The 17627-nt window shown below is 36.9% G+C and overlaps 1 protein-coding gene across 1 annotated transcript in view; it reads left to right on the top strand.

Annotated features, from left to right (window-relative positions):
* The window catches only part of cnot2.S (CCR4-NOT transcription complex subunit 2 S homeolog), a 40722-nt gene extending 24576 nt beyond the window's left edge, over positions 1-16146 (top strand). Inside the window, exons 7-15 of the mRNA XM_018255959.2 lie at positions 1185-1310; positions 3465-3589; positions 6054-6174; positions 6242-6398; positions 8627-8688; positions 8779-8828; positions 9876-9976; positions 10464-10608; positions 14923-16146. Of these exons, the coding sequence (XP_018111448.1) occupies positions 1185-1310; positions 3465-3589; positions 6054-6174; positions 6242-6398; positions 8627-8688; positions 8779-8828; positions 9876-9976; positions 10464-10608; positions 14923-15009 (974 nt within the window). The 3' untranslated portion in view covers positions 15010-16146. The remainder of the gene's footprint in view (positions 1-1184; positions 1311-3464; positions 3590-6053; positions 6175-6241; positions 6399-8626; positions 8689-8778; positions 8829-9875; positions 9977-10463; positions 10609-14922) is intronic.
* The last annotated feature ends 1481 nt before the right edge of the window (positions 16147-17627 follow it).

Genomic DNA, 17627 nt, shown 5'->3' with positions numbered 1-17627 from the left:
CCTGTGACAAGTTTGAAGTCCTGGATCATTGCTGCTATTGAGAAACCAAAACTTTAGGCTGGTGCAATAAGTTCATTATATAAAATATGGCATTTTTAACCATATTCATTTTTAGGCTTTAGTTATCCTTTAAGACCATTTATCACATTACACCCAAAGTGTTTTTCTCATTGCCTGGAATAAGTTTGTAGTGTTTTGTCAAGTAATGTAGTCCAGGAAGAGATGGGTTTTTTTTGTACTTGAGAAAAAGTTAGTCACTTTATAAAACCTAGTTTTACAGTTATTTGACGCGAACACCACAACATTTTAATGCTGGGAAAACATAGGGGAGTGAACACCAAGGGGTAATACTACACAAAGTGGGGTAGGACTAGGTCATATGTGTACACACATATATGTGTGTATGTATATATATATAGATAGATAGATAGATAGATATCTCATATGTATATAAACATAGGAAGAACAAAAGCAATATACCATAAACTTTGAGACTGCCCAACAAATGTTTGATTGTATCTTGTACAGAGAAATAACCTTAAAGTTAATTATTTGCCTACCTCTTCTGTACACTTTTCAGGTGTCAAAAGGGGGTCAATGACTCAGGCAGGCAAAAATAATATTGATCTGTGGTTTCTGAGTTATTTGGCTTTTTATTTAACAGCTCTCCAGTCTGCACTTTTAGTTGCTAGGGTCTAAATGACCCTAGCAATCATGCAGTGATTTAAAATACAGACTGAAATATTAATAGGTGAGGGTCTGAATAGAAATTTGAGTAATAAAAAGTAGCAATAACAATACATTTCTAACTTACAGAACATTTGTTTGACCCCCATTTGAAAGCTGGAAAAAGTCAAAATAAAAAGGCAAATAATTCAAAATCTAAAAAAAAATAAAATATGAAGGCCAGCTGAAAAAGTTCCTTTAGAATAAACCATTCAATAACATACTTAAAAGTGAACCAACCCTTTTTTTCTTAATCTGTAAACACTTCTGTTTGTCAAGGCAGTTTCTAGAATCCAATAGTTAGAGGAGAGGGATTCATTGATCTAAAAAACCATTGTCTTATTCGATCTCTGTTCACTTTGTGGAATAGTAGCAATGTCTCATTCTTTATTTGTAGCTCGTTTAATTTTTTTTAAATGAAATATAGATACAATTTACTCTGTTTTCTTTTGTTATAGATGGAAGTGAAAATGTGACCGGACTGGACCTCTCAGATTTTCCAGCATTAGCAGATAGAAATCGAAGGGAAGGTAGCGGCAACCCTACTCCTTTAATAAATCCATTAGCCGGAAGGGCTCCTTATGGTGAGACATTGAAACATGAAATGTGTTTGAAACAAACAATAAAATCAAAAAGTTAAAATTAGTGATGGTCAAATCTGACACGTTTTGCCTCTCTGAAAATTCGTCAAAATGCATTGAAGTCTTACGGACGACAACATTTTTTGTGACGCGCAACAAATTGTGCAAATTTTTTTTGCTGTGCATTAAATTTTGTTCACCCATTAGAGTCTATGGGCGTCACGTTCACTGCGAAACTTGGTGAAAAATTTCACTCATCACTAGGGATGCGCCGAATCCACTATTTTGGATTCGGCTGAATCTCTGAATCATTTGCGAAAGATTCGGGCCAATACCGAAGGGGGAAGGGGAAAACTTTTTTTACTTCCTTGTTTTGTGACAGAAAGTCACGCAATTTCCCTCCCCGTTCCTAATTTGCATATGCAAATTAGGATTCCTTCAGGCAGAAGGATTCCGCCAAATCCGAATCCTGCTGAAAAAGACCGAATCCTGGCCGAATTGAATCCTGGATTCACTGCATCCCACTCATCACTAGTTAAAATGCTGTCTACAGCTATACATTATGTCTCACAACAGCTTATTTTCCATACCTGAATAATTCATACCAATGTGGAAATTAATTGTCTGAATCTTTTCCCATTGTATGCAGTCCACATTGGTTAGCAAGGATTTGAATACAGGTATGGGATCCGTTGTCCAGAAACCCGTTATCCAGAAAGCTCAGAATTACTGAAAGGCTGTTGCCTATATACTCCATTATAATCAAATAATCAAAATTGTTTAAAATGTATTTTCCTTTTCTCCATAATAATAATAATAATAAAGCAGTACCTTTTACTTGATCCAAACTAAGATATAATTAATCCTTATTGGAAGCAAAACCATCTTATTGGGTTTAATGCTTACATGATTTTCTAACAGATTTTGAAGACCCAGATTACGGAAAGATCTGTTATCTGGAAAACCCCAGGTCCTGAGCATTCTGGATAACAGGTCCCATATCTGTATTGGCATAGCTCAGAAGCAGAACTGTGCACAAATATTCCATAGGAAAGAAATGTGCTTGATGGCCTAAAACATTGTAATACATTCTGACACAGGCAGTTTGAATCCAAAAAATGGAAGGAATCCTTCTTTGTAAATCAGTTCCAGTGTATTTCAAACAACCTATTTGTTACCTGCTATGAAATGTAGACTCTACATCCTATCATGGCAGCCTACTTTTACAAAAGAATCTTTTGTATGTAAAGGAAGTTAGAGTACAGTTTTTTTTTTTACAGTTCATATTTAAATGAGTATAATTATTATTATTATTATTATTTGTTGATTACTAGCCAAATAAATATGGCTGGGTTTTTTAACCATCTGTTTTTTTTATATGTTTATATATGCAAATTAAATGATAGGTTTTATCAGTGTGGACATACAAGATGGGTTTCTATTGTTTCTTTTACTCATGTGTACTAAGGGACATGTTAACTAAATGGTTTGTGGGTTGGTACTGATAAAGGCTGTCCATTTTGGAATTAAAATAGGCTTACGGTGATATTTAATGACTGTCCCTTTTAAAGGAGAAGGAAAGTTTAAAACTAAGTAAGCTTTATCAGAAAGGTCTATATGAATACACCAGAAAATGCCCAAAGTAACACTTATCTGAGTCCTCTGTCTAAAAAAACAAAGCATTTCTTTTATTTTATTGTGTACACATGGGCTTCTGTATCATACTTCCTTTATTCAGCTTAAACCTCCAGGGCAGGGCATGAGCATGCTCAGTTTGCTCTTCTCCTCCTCCCTCCTCCCCTCCCTGCTGTAATTTGAGCCCAGAGCTATGAGTGAGCAGAGAGAGACTCAGGCAGGAAGTGATGTCACACCAAGCTAATATGGCAGCTGCTATCCTAAACAAACGGAGAGTTCCTAGAGCTGTTTACTCAGGTATGGTAACGCATTCTTCAGCATAAATATAGGGTTCTAGCTTGCACCCTTGTGGCTAATCTTTTGGCAATAAGCGTTCCCAATTATCACTATAGGAAGCAGCAGGGGGCAATAGATTTTTGGGTGCTAAAAAGCATAGCAGACCAAACCGGCTGCATATACCTTCTGTACATGGTGATGGCATGGTCAATAAAAATGAAACCTACTGTTATTTATCTTTGGCAGTTGGAATGGTTACAAAACCAGCAAGTGAGCAGTCCCAAGACTTCTCGATACACAACGAGGATTTTCCTGCATTACCAGGTTCCAGCTATAAAGATCCAACATCGGGCAATGATGATAGCAAATCTGTAAGTGCATTTATTAGCTGCATGCAAATATAAGCACACTATTTCACAGACCAAGTTTTCTTTTGTAACCAAGAAATGTTTAGAAAAATTCATAGACATGAAAACAAGTAAATGATTACCACTACTTTCCAATGTTAATTAGACCCTCAATAGGTTTCTTGTTTGTAATTAACCTTTCTCTGCATTGGAAACTCTGAATTATGATAAAGCCAGTTTTTTTCATTTCCCTTTTTCCCTGAATTGATAAAACAGTATCTTATACTTGAACCTAACATTGTACTTCCTATCCTGTGAAGCAAGGTCATAACATATCAGTCCATTGTGGAACTTCTATAATGAAGTGGAATGTGTCTTTAGTTTGAGGTTCAGATTTGGACCTGTTTAGTACAAGATATAACAATATTAGGAACCATATTTCCTAAATAAAATAATAACCAAAAGTATATTCGGCACAAGCCCTATGTACGGAGCACATTTTAAGGGGCTAGGGGTAAAACAACCTTTTAAGGGGCCTATTTATAATGCTGTGTATAAAAAACCGCAACAAAAACAAAAAACACTACATATCGCCAGACATCACTGTGTAATAAACAAAATTGTGTGTTAATTTTCTGTGATTGCATTCTTCCTCTGTGTAAACATTGGACATACTATATGGTGTTCATCCATTGCCTTTTTTATGTTGGACCTTACTTGCTGCTTGATTTTTTTTTTTAATTGTTTATGTGTGGTCTGAAGTTAGATCTGGCATTTGAGCAGCATAAAGTAAAATGCACATTTTGATTTATTTTACACGCATTTTTGGCATTGGTTGTTTTACACAGTATGATAAATAGGCTATAAGTTTGCTGTCTCCTTTCAAGCAATTACACCAGCGTTAGTGGGTGGTGGTATGGTTGAATATAGCTGTGAGTGTTATTTTGGAGCATTTTGTCCTTGCCTCCTCGCAGCTACTAATTTCTGTGGAAGACAAAATGCTAAATATCCTTCCATTTGCCATAGCCCTAATACTGGGCGAGGAAGTACAAAGAATAAAGGAACAGAAAGGAAAAAGTGGAACTAAACCAACTTGGATCCTCACCACCATCTGGATAACGGATCTTTCTGTAATTCTTCATAACTTAGATAAACTTAAACCCAATAGGCTGCTTCCAATAAGGATTCATTATATCTTAGTTTGTATCAAGTACAAGGTACTGTTTTATTACTACAGAGAAAAATTTGGATAAGATAGTGTCTATGGGCGATGGTCGTAATCCGGAGCTTTCTGGATAAAGGATCCCATAACTGTATAGTTTTATTACTAAATTACATATGTGTATATGGAAAACTGGGCAGCAAACTGGAAAAAGAGGTTCAATGTAGATAAATGCAAGGTTATGCACTTTGGCAAAAATAATATAAATGCAAGTTATACACTAAAAAGCAGTGTGTTGGGAGTTTCTGTAAAAGAGAAGGATCTAGGGGTTTTTGTAGGTAATACCTTGTCTAATTCTGGGCAGTATCTGGTTACCTTCCCATTTTTCTGTTGAACGGCTGCTGGGGGTTCGGGGGTTGTTGGGGGATGATATTATATGACTGAAGTTTATCAGAGCACAAGTCACATGACTGGGGGGCACCTGGGAAACTGACAGCATGTCTAGCTCCATAATAGATTTCAAAGTTAAATGTTAAAATGGTTGCCCTTTTGAAAATAGATTTCAATGCAAGATTTTGCTGGGGCAGACCTTTTAACTTATACATTTTGTAAAAAAACACGTTTTTCAATGACCGAATCCCTTTAAGTATATGATCTGTTTTTGAAGAGCTTTTCTTACCGTATATACTCGAGTATAAGCCATCCCGAGTATAAGCCGAGGTACCTAATTTTACCTCCAAAAACTGGGAAAGCTTATTGACTCGAGTATAAGCCTAGGGTGAGAAATGCAGCAGCTTCTGGTAAGTTTCAATCAAAAAATTAAGGGTTTCTGCTCCCATTGGAGGTGCCGGCGTCTCGTTTTTGGATGCCGGCGACCATTCTTGGACGCCGGCGAATATTCTTGGAGACTATTTTTGGACGCCGCGACTGTTTTTGGACGCCGGCACTATTCTTAGGCGACGGCGACTATTCTTAGACGCCGCCGACTATTCTTAGCCACCGGCGAGCGTTTTTGCGCTTGACCCGAGTATAAGCCGAGGTAGAGTTTTTCAGCATATTTTGGGGGCTGAAAAACTCGGCTTATACTCGAGTATATACGGTACCTTGTTTGTTTTGGAAGCATAAAGGTGCTGGTTCCCTTCTGCTTTTGCAAAAGTATCACACTATAGAACTATAGATCCACGGGAGCCACATAGACAGACTGACCTTTCAACAAGATACACTATATATCAGTAGAAATTGGCTGCCCCGTGTGCCATAGCCCAAAACCCAAACTAAGTAATTATATACATTTTATTATCAACCTAATATGTTTGTGTTTTATAGAATTTAAATACACCAGGAAAGACTGCCTCAAGTACAGATGGGCCCAAATTCCCTGGAGACAAAAGTTCCACAACGCAAAACAACAACCAGCAGAAAAAAGGCATTCAGGTCTTGCCAGACGGTAAGTATACTTTGCAGCTTGTGTAATCACTTTGGAGTCCACATTTGACGTTCATGTTTTTGTCCAGGGCGAGTTACCAACATTCCTCAAGGCATGGTAACAGATCAGTTTGGCATGATTGGCTTGTTAACCTTCATCAGGGCAGCAGAAACGGATCCAGGAATGGTACACCTTGCATTAGGAAATGACTTGACAACACTAGGCCTCAATCTGAATTCTCCTGAGTAAGTAACACCAACGAGTACAGGCTTCTGTAGCTGTTAAAAAAAAAAAAAGTTTTCATGTTGAGTAAAGTCAAGAAAAAATAAAAAAAGTGTTTATATAGATAGGACAAGGTCAGGCATGTTTTCTGCTTGCGTGGAGAACAGCACAGCGCTCACTGGGTATTAGTGGTATTACCCTAGCAAAATGAACATGGAAAACTGAGATAAGTACCATATGTAGTTGTAGTGCTGCTGGGCATAGAAATTCAGCACTTCCAGATCTTGTTATTATGGACTTTCATTTGTTCAATACATTTTTATGACATTAGAATTATCAGCATTATACATTGTATTTTAGTTTGCATAAATTCCACTGTGACAAAAAACTTTTTAGAGCTGTACTTTCTGTTTTTTCTTTTGAAGAGGGATGATTGACCCATATAAAAGAAAATGTTGATAAAATGATGATGTCGTTAAAAGAAGTCAGTGCAGGCATTAAGCAGGCTGTGGGCAATAAATATCTCTTGTAGGGCCAAATTCTGCCTGCCGATAGGGTTGCCACTTTTTCTGTAATATACACACAGAGGCATGGGATCCATTATATGGAAACCTGTTATCCAGAAAGCTCTGAATTACAGAAAGGCCACCTCCCATAGACTCCATTTTATTCCAATAATATACATTTCCTTTTCCTCTGGATCAAGTACAAGGTAATAAGATATAATTACTCCTTATTGGAAGCAATTCCAGCCTATTTTATGTATTTAGTGTTTACTTGATTTTCTAGTAGGCCTAAATTATGAGTATCCAAATTACAGATCCATTATCTGGAAAACCCCAGGTCCCAAGCATTCTGGATAACAGGTTCCATAACTGTTTATAGTAGAACTGTAAAGAGATTATTCCTAAAAATCTGTTATTGTAGTTTACAATCCTACTGCAGGCAAACATATAACCAAGAGGGTTAGTTTTATCAGGAGCCATTTAACCTGCTTGTAGGTTTTGTGTTCTTCTAAGTATGGGATTGGAATGGAAACAGAATGGGAGGGGATTTCACATCCCAGGATGGGGTTGACAGAATTAAAAAAAAACATGATTTATTAAATAAATGAAACTGTACTTTTTGTTTTTGGGATGATAGAATATTCATTTATGTCCTAAATTAAAAATTCCTTAAGACCTTTCATATAGATTTGTGGTTACTATATTTCTAGGATACATTTTACAGAAAATACAAGGGGGGTTGTGGGAGCATGCTAAGTAAAAATGTGTTTAAATACAATGGATGTGCAACTGATTTGTCCAATTAATCAATGCACATACCCCTGTCTCACAAGTAATTCAGTGTGTATATATATATACACAAAAGCCATGAATATCTTGTAAATTATATCCTTAGAAACGCTGAGTTCTGATGTCATCAGTTATAAACTGAGTTCTGATGTAATTTCTGTCACATGACTCACTGAAACTTGTGTATTATAATAAATGATGCACCCAAGTTGCAAAATATGTGGATATTATAAGTTACCTCGGAGTTCCATGACCTGTATAAAAACACGAGGCCGAAGAGTATTTATTTATTATAATACACAAGTTTCAGGGAGACATCAGAACTCATCGTTTATAAGGATATCATTTACAAGATATTCATGACTTTTGTGTGTGTGTGTATATGTATGTATGTATATATATATATATATATATATATATATATATATATATATATATATATATATATATATATATATATATATATACTGAATTACTTGTGAGACAGGGGTATGTGCATTGATTAATTGGACAAATCAGTTGCACTTCCATTGTATTTAAACACATTTTTGCTTAGCATGCTCCCACAAATATATATATTTGACAAAGGCTGGGTCACAGCCGAAACGAAGTAACTTATAATATCCTTATAATTTACAAGAGGGGGTATGTTATTCACTCTATATATGCAAGTTCATGTGTTTATAAAAACAGGGGTTTTTAGTTACAAAGTTCTGATCATAAAATTGATAAGCCAGTAATCCAATTACCAATTTTTGTGATCATAACTTTGTAACTAAAAACCCTGTTTTTATAAACACTTGCACATATATATATTTCAAGTGCTCCCACAACCCCCTTGTACATTTTAAAGATACAAATACATTTACCTGTCTTTACATTTGAATGGATTCATAATGGAAACTTTTTTTTTTTTTAACATGCTTCAAGTTTATTTGTTTTAATTTTGCACCCAGAAATCTATATCCAAAATTTGCATCACCGTGGGCGTCTTCACCCTGTCGACCTCAAGACATCGGTATGATTTAACAAAATGAAATTAATCGCTTTCATGTATAATATGGCACGATTTTTATATTTCTAAAAAAAATTATTTTCTTTTGTTCAGATTTCCATGTACCCTCGGAGTATTTAACAAATATTCATATTAGGGATAAGGTTAGTATTGTGTGATATTCTATGCACATTTTACCTTGGTAAAAGAAAAAAAAAAAAGCTTACACAATAAACGACAGCACTGTGCAATATGTTGGCGCTATATAAATACATATTAATAATAACTTAATTTCTACCAAATGTAGGTGAAAATGTTATTTATTCACATGCAAAATTGAAAGATCATATACTTTGTAATGTATTCAGAAAAGGTTGAAAAGTACTTCCTTCATTATTTTGTATTAAATCCACACAGAGAGTATGGAGATTATGTATGTATACAGTATACAAGGCTATCTTTTAATGGGATCCTGTCATCGGAAAACATGTTTTTTCAAAACGCATCAGTTAACATTGCTACTCCAGCAGAATTCTGCACTGAAATCCATTTCTCAAAAGAGCAAACAGATTTTTTTATATTCAATTTTGAAATCTGACATGGGGCTAGACATTTTGTCAATTTCCCAGCTGCCCCAGGTTATGTGACTTGTGCCTGCACTTTAGGAGAGAAATGCTTTCTGGCAGGCTGCTGTTTTTCCTTCTCAATGTAACTGAAGGAGTCTCAATGGGACATGGGTTTTTACTTTTGAGTGTTGTTCTTAGATCTACCAAGGAGCTGTTATCTTGTATTAGCTGCTATCTGGTTACCTTCCCATTGTTCTTTTGTTTGGCTGCTGGGGGGTGATATCACTCCAACTTGCAGTACAGCAGTAAAGAGTGATTGAAGTTTATCAGAGCACAAGTCACATGACTTGGGGCAGCTGGGAAATTGATATGTCTAGCCCCATGTCAGATTTCAAAATTGAATATAAAAAAATCTGTTTGCTCTTTTGAGAAATGGGTTTCAGTGCATAATTCTGCTGGAGCAGCGCTATTAACTGATTCGTTTTGAAAAAAAATTTTTTTCCCATGACAGTATCCCTTTAAGGGCAATGCTTCTTTATTCATTACATATTATTCAAAAGATTATTATTTAGGCTCAGCATCAATATCAGCTTAGATGGCATGCTATGGCTTGACTAACTATATTTTCAACTTTTCTTTATATAGTTGGCTGCAATAAAACTTGGCCGATATGGAGAAGACCTACTTTTCTATCTCTATTACATGAACGGAGGAGATGTTTTACAGCTTTTAGCCGCAGTGGAGCTGTAAGTATTCTGCTTTTAACTTTTATTTACAATTACAAATGAATATTGTCATGCGGCATAAGTCTGAGATTAATCCCTTTTACTGCATGGGCGCAGTTATTGCCCAAAAATATTAACAGCTGTGTTTTGGGTAATTATATCAGGTCTGGTAACCTGAGATAATTGCCAAAAAACACATCTGTGAATATTTTTGTGAGCAATTCCCATTGTCTGTTGTAGGATCCCACTTCAATTGCCAGGATATTGTTGTTGATGTTTTTCTCCTTATGTTGCATTAGCCAACAATTATTATGATGGTTGTAAACAATTTTGATTGCAATTATTTGCAGTAATGGGGAAGTATACAGTACTCATGACAGCAATACGTTAGTTTTGCTGCAAATGTACTGTGCCTACATTTAAAAAAGTCTTATTTTATTAAAATTTCACATGGAGAATGATTTCTGTTCACACTAGTGTTCGTTTTTTGTTTTTTTTTAATTCATAGTTTCAACAGAGACTGGAGATATCACAAAGATGAGCGAGTATGGATTACCAGGGCACCTGGAATGGAACCAACAATGAAGACCAACACATATGAGAGGGGAACATATTACTTCTTTGACTGTCTTAACTGGAGAAAAGTAGCTAAGGTATAGATCTGTGCTTGTGTTAAAGGAGAACTAAACCCTACAAAAGAATTGGGCTAAAAATGTCATGTTTTATATACTGAACTTATTGCACCAGCCTAAAGTTTCAGCTTCTAAATAGCAGCAATGATCCAGCACTTCAAACTTGTCACAGGGGGTCACCACCTTGAAATGTTTCTGCGACACTCACATGCTCAGTGCGCTCTGAGCAGCTGTTGAGAAGCTAAGCTTAGGGGTCTTCACAAATTATCAAGCAGAGAATGAGGTTGACCTGTAATATAAGCTGATTATTGAATTCTGATGCTAGTTGCACTGGTTTCTGTGCTGGCGTGTAGTAATTATCCATATTAATTACTAATCAGCCTTTTCTATTCTATGAGTACTGTATATTGTGAGTGGGTCCCTAAGCTCAGTAAGTGACAGCAGCAAAGAGCATGTGCAGTGAATCAGTAATAAAGAAGATGGGGAGCTACTGGGGCATATTTGGAGACACAGGTCTTTACTGCTAAAGGGCTGTGGTTGCTCTGGGCTGGTACAGAAGCCCAAAACATAATGTACAGCATTTCTAGCCTACTTTTTTAGTTTAGTTTTAGTTTTAGTTTTAGTTTAACTTTCCTTGTCCTTTAGAATTTTGCAAAATGCAGGCCCCATGGTGACAAATTTTATTCTTGCCCATTTGTTCAGCTGACATTTACACCAGCAGACATTATCTAATGTTACGATGATTAGGTAGATGTTAAAAACAGATGAATATTACTTTTTTTTTAAATATATAGCTTCATTTTCTAGAGAAGCATTAGTCAAATATATTTCATTCTAATTTCTTTGTTGTTCTTGCTGCATGTGAAGCACAAACACTTAGTGGGGTAATTACTAAAACTCAACTTTTTCCACTATAATAAAAAAAATTTTTTCGAACAAATCCGAATCCCCTTAAATTGAATCTGAAACAAAATCGTGTGTCAAATTGAATTGTGCAACTTTTTGATTTGACGCTCTAATCGTGCAATTTTTTTCAAGTTGTTGCCTAGAAAACTTGACTTTTATATAATATCTAACGTAAACCAGCCCAAAACCCTTGAAGATCATAAAGGCAATAAACATCTTCAAATTGTTAAAGGGACATCTGCCATTGACTTTTACATGATTTCAACAGGTTCTAGCTGGACTTGGATTTGTAGCAGCTTTGGAGCATAATCAATCTTGAAAAATATGAGGTTTGGGACGTTCCAGACATGGTTCAGAAGAACAGTGTACCTTTATTAATAAGTTGATTGGAGTGGGGAAAATATATAAAGAAGTGCAGAAAATGATAGGCTGCTCAGCTAAAATGATCTCAAATGCTTCAAAAATGCTGTTCCTGAGGCAAAACCAAGGAATGCAGAAGAAGCATTGTGTAATGTAACAGGCGCCAGAAGTTGGTCGACTCCATACAACACAGATGTGCAGCAGTTCTCAGAAACACTGTTTATACAACTAAATATTAGTTCAGTGATTCAAAAGAAAGCAAACTCTTGAAACCGTTGATACAGTGAATGTTTGAGTTTGTAATGAAGAATGCAGACACTATTTTTTGGAACAGCCTAATATTCCCTTTTCTTCACAAATTTGATATTTTTCTTCATGTTTTGATTTGGAATAGAATGTGCAGTGTTCCCAGTGCATTTGCGTGTATGGAAATAAAAGCTATTATAAGGATTTTAAGCTTTATTCACTTTTTTAAACATACTGCTATTATTCTGTACACAACTGTATATAACATTGGAAACAAACATCACTGGTGATGCTGCCCAGAGCAACTGGTCAAGTTGTTGCTTTTGTTTTCCAACCTGTAGGTGACTGTTCAAATCTAATTTCTTAGTAATTGCTATGGGCAACATCATCAGTGATGTTTGTAACAGTGTTAAAAAATAAGCCCCTTACAGTATATAATGTTACTACAAAATTCCCCCTACACAAACATCTTATCATAAATTCCCCTTCCTGTAAAGCTGCTTGCTTAAAAATTGATTACAAATATCTTTATTTAATTGTCAGTTGCCTTTGGTAGATAAATCAAATATACCTAATAAGGCTAAATGATTTAATGTTGTGCATAATAATTTAAAGGTAAACCCTAAACTTCAAATTTACTATACCACAAATGTAATAAGTCTCCAGGCAACTTCCTAAAATCATTTCCACAATTAAGTAAAGAACATATCATGCAGATACAGTTAAACATAAAAAACAACTGAATAGGAATTTAATTTTCTCATAATGATCAGATAAATGTCACAGCCTGATTAGTGACCCGGTTGTATTGCAGGAATAGTCATGAATATCATTTCGTGTCCAGATTCTTAGGAATATAAAGCAGTGCTGCTTGTTTTGTATTTGACATTTCTGGCTTGAGAGAGCAATTACGTCCGTAATCATTTTTAATTTTACAGACCCACAACTTGCATGTATTGGGGTCATGCTATCTCATATGAAAATGTATTGAAGGTCAGAATGGAATTAGTGATCCGAGAAAAGATTTGTGATGATGTTTTCTATGAATCCATTGATTTCTCAATGATTTTGCCTTATCACAGGGATTTTTTTTAAGATGTCCAAATTTGTTTTTGGTCTCTCTTTGTTTGGGTCTTGACACAAGTCAAAAGCCTTTTAGGGCAGGGGCACACAAAGCTACTGGGGGAGATTAGTCACCCAGCGACAAATTGCCTCGGATCGCTTTGGCTTTCTAGGTTTCCTCGTGAGGCAACTTCGGCCGACTTCGGAAAACTAAGCGTTCCGAGTGCCATCCCACCTGCGATTTACATTGTAGCCGGCGGGAAGGCATTTAGGGGAGATTAGTTGCCCAAAGAAGAAGCCATTTGTCGCTTGGCAACTAATCTCCCCAGTATCTTTGCGTGCCCCTGCCCTTAGAAGCAGATTATAAATTGTTTTTGAGCAGAACCTTTTTTACTTCGTGTATCAGATATTTTTTTTTTTTTGTATGCAATTTATATCTTCATGTTTGCACCCCTTCATCATACAGTGCTGCAAAATATGTTGGAAATTTATCAGTGTGTTATAATCTCTAATTTTTGTTATTTCTTGGGCTGAATAGGGAAATCGAAGCTACTCCATGTTTGGTCCTTGCAATGTAGATAACAAGTTAAGAATAGGGAAACATTTTCCTCTTCAGTATATCCTTCATAAAAGCACAAGAATGCACCAAATACTGGATTCAATCAAAACCCAGCTCTCTTCTGTTCAGATTTGGTTCCAAATTGAACAAATCCTTGGTACTTAGCCAAACTAAAAGAGAAGAAAAAGGTCCAATCCATGGGGTTACCAAATGTTAGGGCACCCCCAAGGATTCAAATTGTAGAGAAATGAGGAGAGCACTCAGTAGGCATATTAATGCTGTGGTTGTTTTTTTTATTTGCCGGCGCCGCTACCCACGTGGTGGCCATGGGCGCCGCCATTTTGAGAGCGAACGCCGGCAGGGAAGGACGCGCCGCCCGGAGCTCCTGGACCTGCTCCGGGCGGCGATCACACAGACAGTCCTGCGCTATGGGAGAGGGAGGTGTGTTGGGGCCGCGGAAGGAGCGTATCTGCTCCTGGACCTGCACAGACAGTCCTGCGCTATGGGAGAGGCACAGACAGTCCTGCGCTATGGGAGAGGGAGGTGTGTTGGGGCCGCGGAAGGAGCGTATCTGCTCCTGGACCTGCACAGACAGTCCTGCGCTATGGGAGAGGCACAGACAGTCCTGCGCTATGGGAGAGGGAGGTGTGTTGGGGCCGCGGAAGGAGCGTACGGTACCTTTTTTCTGCATTCCTAGGTGCAGCACCTCATTGATCTTCTGAGCAGCCATGACAGGTGGGAGGTCACAGGGAAAACAAGTGGCAATTGTCCAGCTAATAGTTCTGACTCTTTTAAATCGTTTTAGATAGATTTCTATGCCATAAAACATGATTACACATTTACACATTCACATTTTGAAATCTGACATGGAGCCCCTAGGCTTATACACGAGTCAATACATTTTTCCAGTTTTCTTAGGTAAATTAGGTACCTCGGCTTATACACGGGTCGGCTTATACACGAGTATATACGGTAATCTAGTTAGCCATAACATCACCAGCACATTACTGGTTGGTTTTTGCAGATCTAGTACAATAAGATTAATGAGAGCATTAATGAACTTTTTGTTGGTAACTGGAACCGGTCACATTTAATTACAGTTCATATACTCTATGTATTTATAAAGTAGAATTAAGTGGCTTTCAGCTTCTGTGTAAACGTGATTTTTTTAACTGTCAATATTTGATTTTGGTTTATCACAGGAGTTCCATTTGGAATATGACAAGCTAGAAGAAAGGCCCCAACTGCCATCCACCTTCAATTACAATCCTGCTCAGCAAGCCTTCTAAAGACTTCCCAGTTCATGGGGTATGGCTGTCTCAGCACAATACTCAACATAACTGCAGAACTGATGTGGCTCAGGCATCCTGGTTTTAATTCCTTGAGGATCTGGCAATTGTCTCATGTAAAGGGATCATCACTTGAGGTCCTGCCTTACTAATTATGTGCTGCCCAACAACTTTAATTGTAATTTGTTTCTTTAGTTTGAGCAGGGTCTGGATTTTTTTTTCTCTTGTTTGTTTTCCTTTAATGCCAGCAGACAGACCTTGGTCTGGACATACACACACAAATACAGTACACTGACAAAGTTTACCACTCAATATCCAAATTGTACAAAGGAAGAGAGAAAAAAAAGACACGTTTAGACAGCAAAGTTTGCATTGTTCATTGTAGCACTATTGGTAATAAAAGAAACACATGTTTGTGCATTTTTATGTGAAGATCCTTCTCGTATTTCATTTGGAAAGATGGGCAAGGTCAGCTTCCTTCATTTTACTCCCCATTCTCTTTTGAAAGGCAATTTTAGCCACGTGAGGCCCCTTCCCATCCAGAGGGTTCTGTGTTGCATTGCAGTGCAAGGCTGTACAGGCCCCTCTGGTAGGGAAAGTGCTGACACAACAAATTTGTTTAGGAGAAAGATATTGCTGCAACCTTTGGACAATTTCCAGAGTTGTGTATTACTGAGCTTCATCTTTCCAGAATGAGCAAAACACTGTCCAGTCTTTGTTACGATTTTGTAATAAATGTGTACATTTTTTTTTAAATTTTTGGACATCACATGAATAAAGGTATGTATGTACGAATGTGTATATATTATATATATGACACCTATTTTGGAAATGTTTGCCCTGCTGTACCTCATTTTTAGGAGGTGTGCATGGATGCAATATATGAAAGTGGGACATTCTGGAACTGCTGGTCAGGGGACTCCTTTGTCTCCTGTGCACTAAAGGGCCAGATTTTCAGCAGCCAAGGACATCCATACCCAAGTGAACGTGATGGGACTTAAGGAAGTGAACTGAGACAATTCACTCTGGCTGTTTGAACAGCAGCGTTTCATAGGAAGACAAAAAAAGATCAATCTTGTATTTTCTGACCACATAAAGGCTTCTTCTCTTTGTAATAAAGTAGAAAAGCTCTCCTCACTGCGGTGTTGACTTTGATTTGAGATTGTGAAATCATTTTTCAATAATATCAGATTCATTTAGTGAAACTGGCATGCTCATTTGGATGTGCTGGAATCCTCGTATATAGGTCAGGGGTTTCAACATACAGCTCTCCAGCAACTGCTAAGTTATAGTCCGTGGCCACACTCATGGGGGATAGTGGCAGTGGTCACTCAAAAAGTGAAGATGTTCAACATCTTAGTCTAGTCAGTGTGCAAAAGAATAAAATATTCAGAGGCTATCCGTTTTGAATCTAAGGTATGTCTTATACCAACACACTATTGCTTGCACATAGTAAAAAAATAAGTTAAGGGAGAAATCCAAAATAATAATAAATTGCTTAAAGTGGACCTGTCACCCAGACATAAAAAGCTGTAAAATAAAAGTCCTTTTATCAAAGAGTAAAGTTAGAGATCGCCACAGTCCTCTAGAGTGAAATTCCGCCACTCTCCATTTCTATGGGATTTTGAAAGGCGTATTTATCAAAGGATGAACTTTTACTTTCACCCATTGATAAATACTCTTTTAAAAATCCCATAGAAATGAATGAAGAGTGCCAGAATTTCACTCTAGAGGACTGTGGCGATCTCGAACTTCACTCTTTGATAAATATACCCCATAGTCCATTTGTGGGGGGGGGATAATTAAATCTGTCCAGATAAAAAAGATGTTTAATGAAAAGCCCTCTCTTCCATGTAACCATTTACAACTGCTTGATTGACACGTAGATTTAATTAAGTAATCCATACAGTTTGTTCTATTAGCAATGATTGTAAAGATGGCTCAATTTTTATATATGTTTGCTAATATACAAGGCTCTGGTTATATTCTTGTCATACTCTGAAGAAAGAAGAAGAAATGAGGACTCGGAGAACAAAAGTTGGGGGGAAAATGTCAGCTTTGAGTTGATGCAACATATAATGCAGAACTAGAAGCCACTGGAATGGGTAAGATTCTTTGTAATGAATTCTTAGAAAGCATACAATCTAGAAAATTAGCAGTATAAGGAGTTTATAATGGATAAATGCCACTTAGAATGTATTTAACTGTAAGCAAGATTATTTAGCGTAATTACAAAATCACTTTGCCTTTGATGTATGGCTAAGGCTATTGGCTCTAGCTGTTGTCAGCTCAGTATTTTTGCAGAAAGATTGTATGTAGATTGGAAGTCTATGGATAAAAGGTAAACTGGAAAGGTTATAAAATGGTTTACACCAAGGGGGGCCAAACTTTTTGCAACAAGGGCCAGATTTAGTGAGATGTGTGAGGGCAGACCAGCCTGGCATCCATTCCGATGTAGCTAGCTTGTGATCAGGATCATTCACTCCTGGAGATGGACATGTACACGTTGTTTTAGGAAGTGGATAAGTGGAGTCTGTTTGTACTTATTCTCCATGCCTCATTTAAACAAGAAATCGTGTAGCTGTATGCGAGAGCGGTGCGTTGCTACATGCCAGTAC

The sequence above is a fragment of the Xenopus laevis genome, chromosome 3S, assembly GCF_017654675.1.
Source record: "Xenopus laevis strain J_2021 chromosome 3S, Xenopus_laevis_v10.1, whole genome shotgun sequence".
NCBI classification, from domain to species: domain Eukaryota; kingdom Metazoa; phylum Chordata; class Amphibia; order Anura; family Pipidae; genus Xenopus; species Xenopus laevis.
Note: the sequence above shows the minus strand (reverse complement) of the source record. Positions and strands in the feature narration are given on the sequence as shown.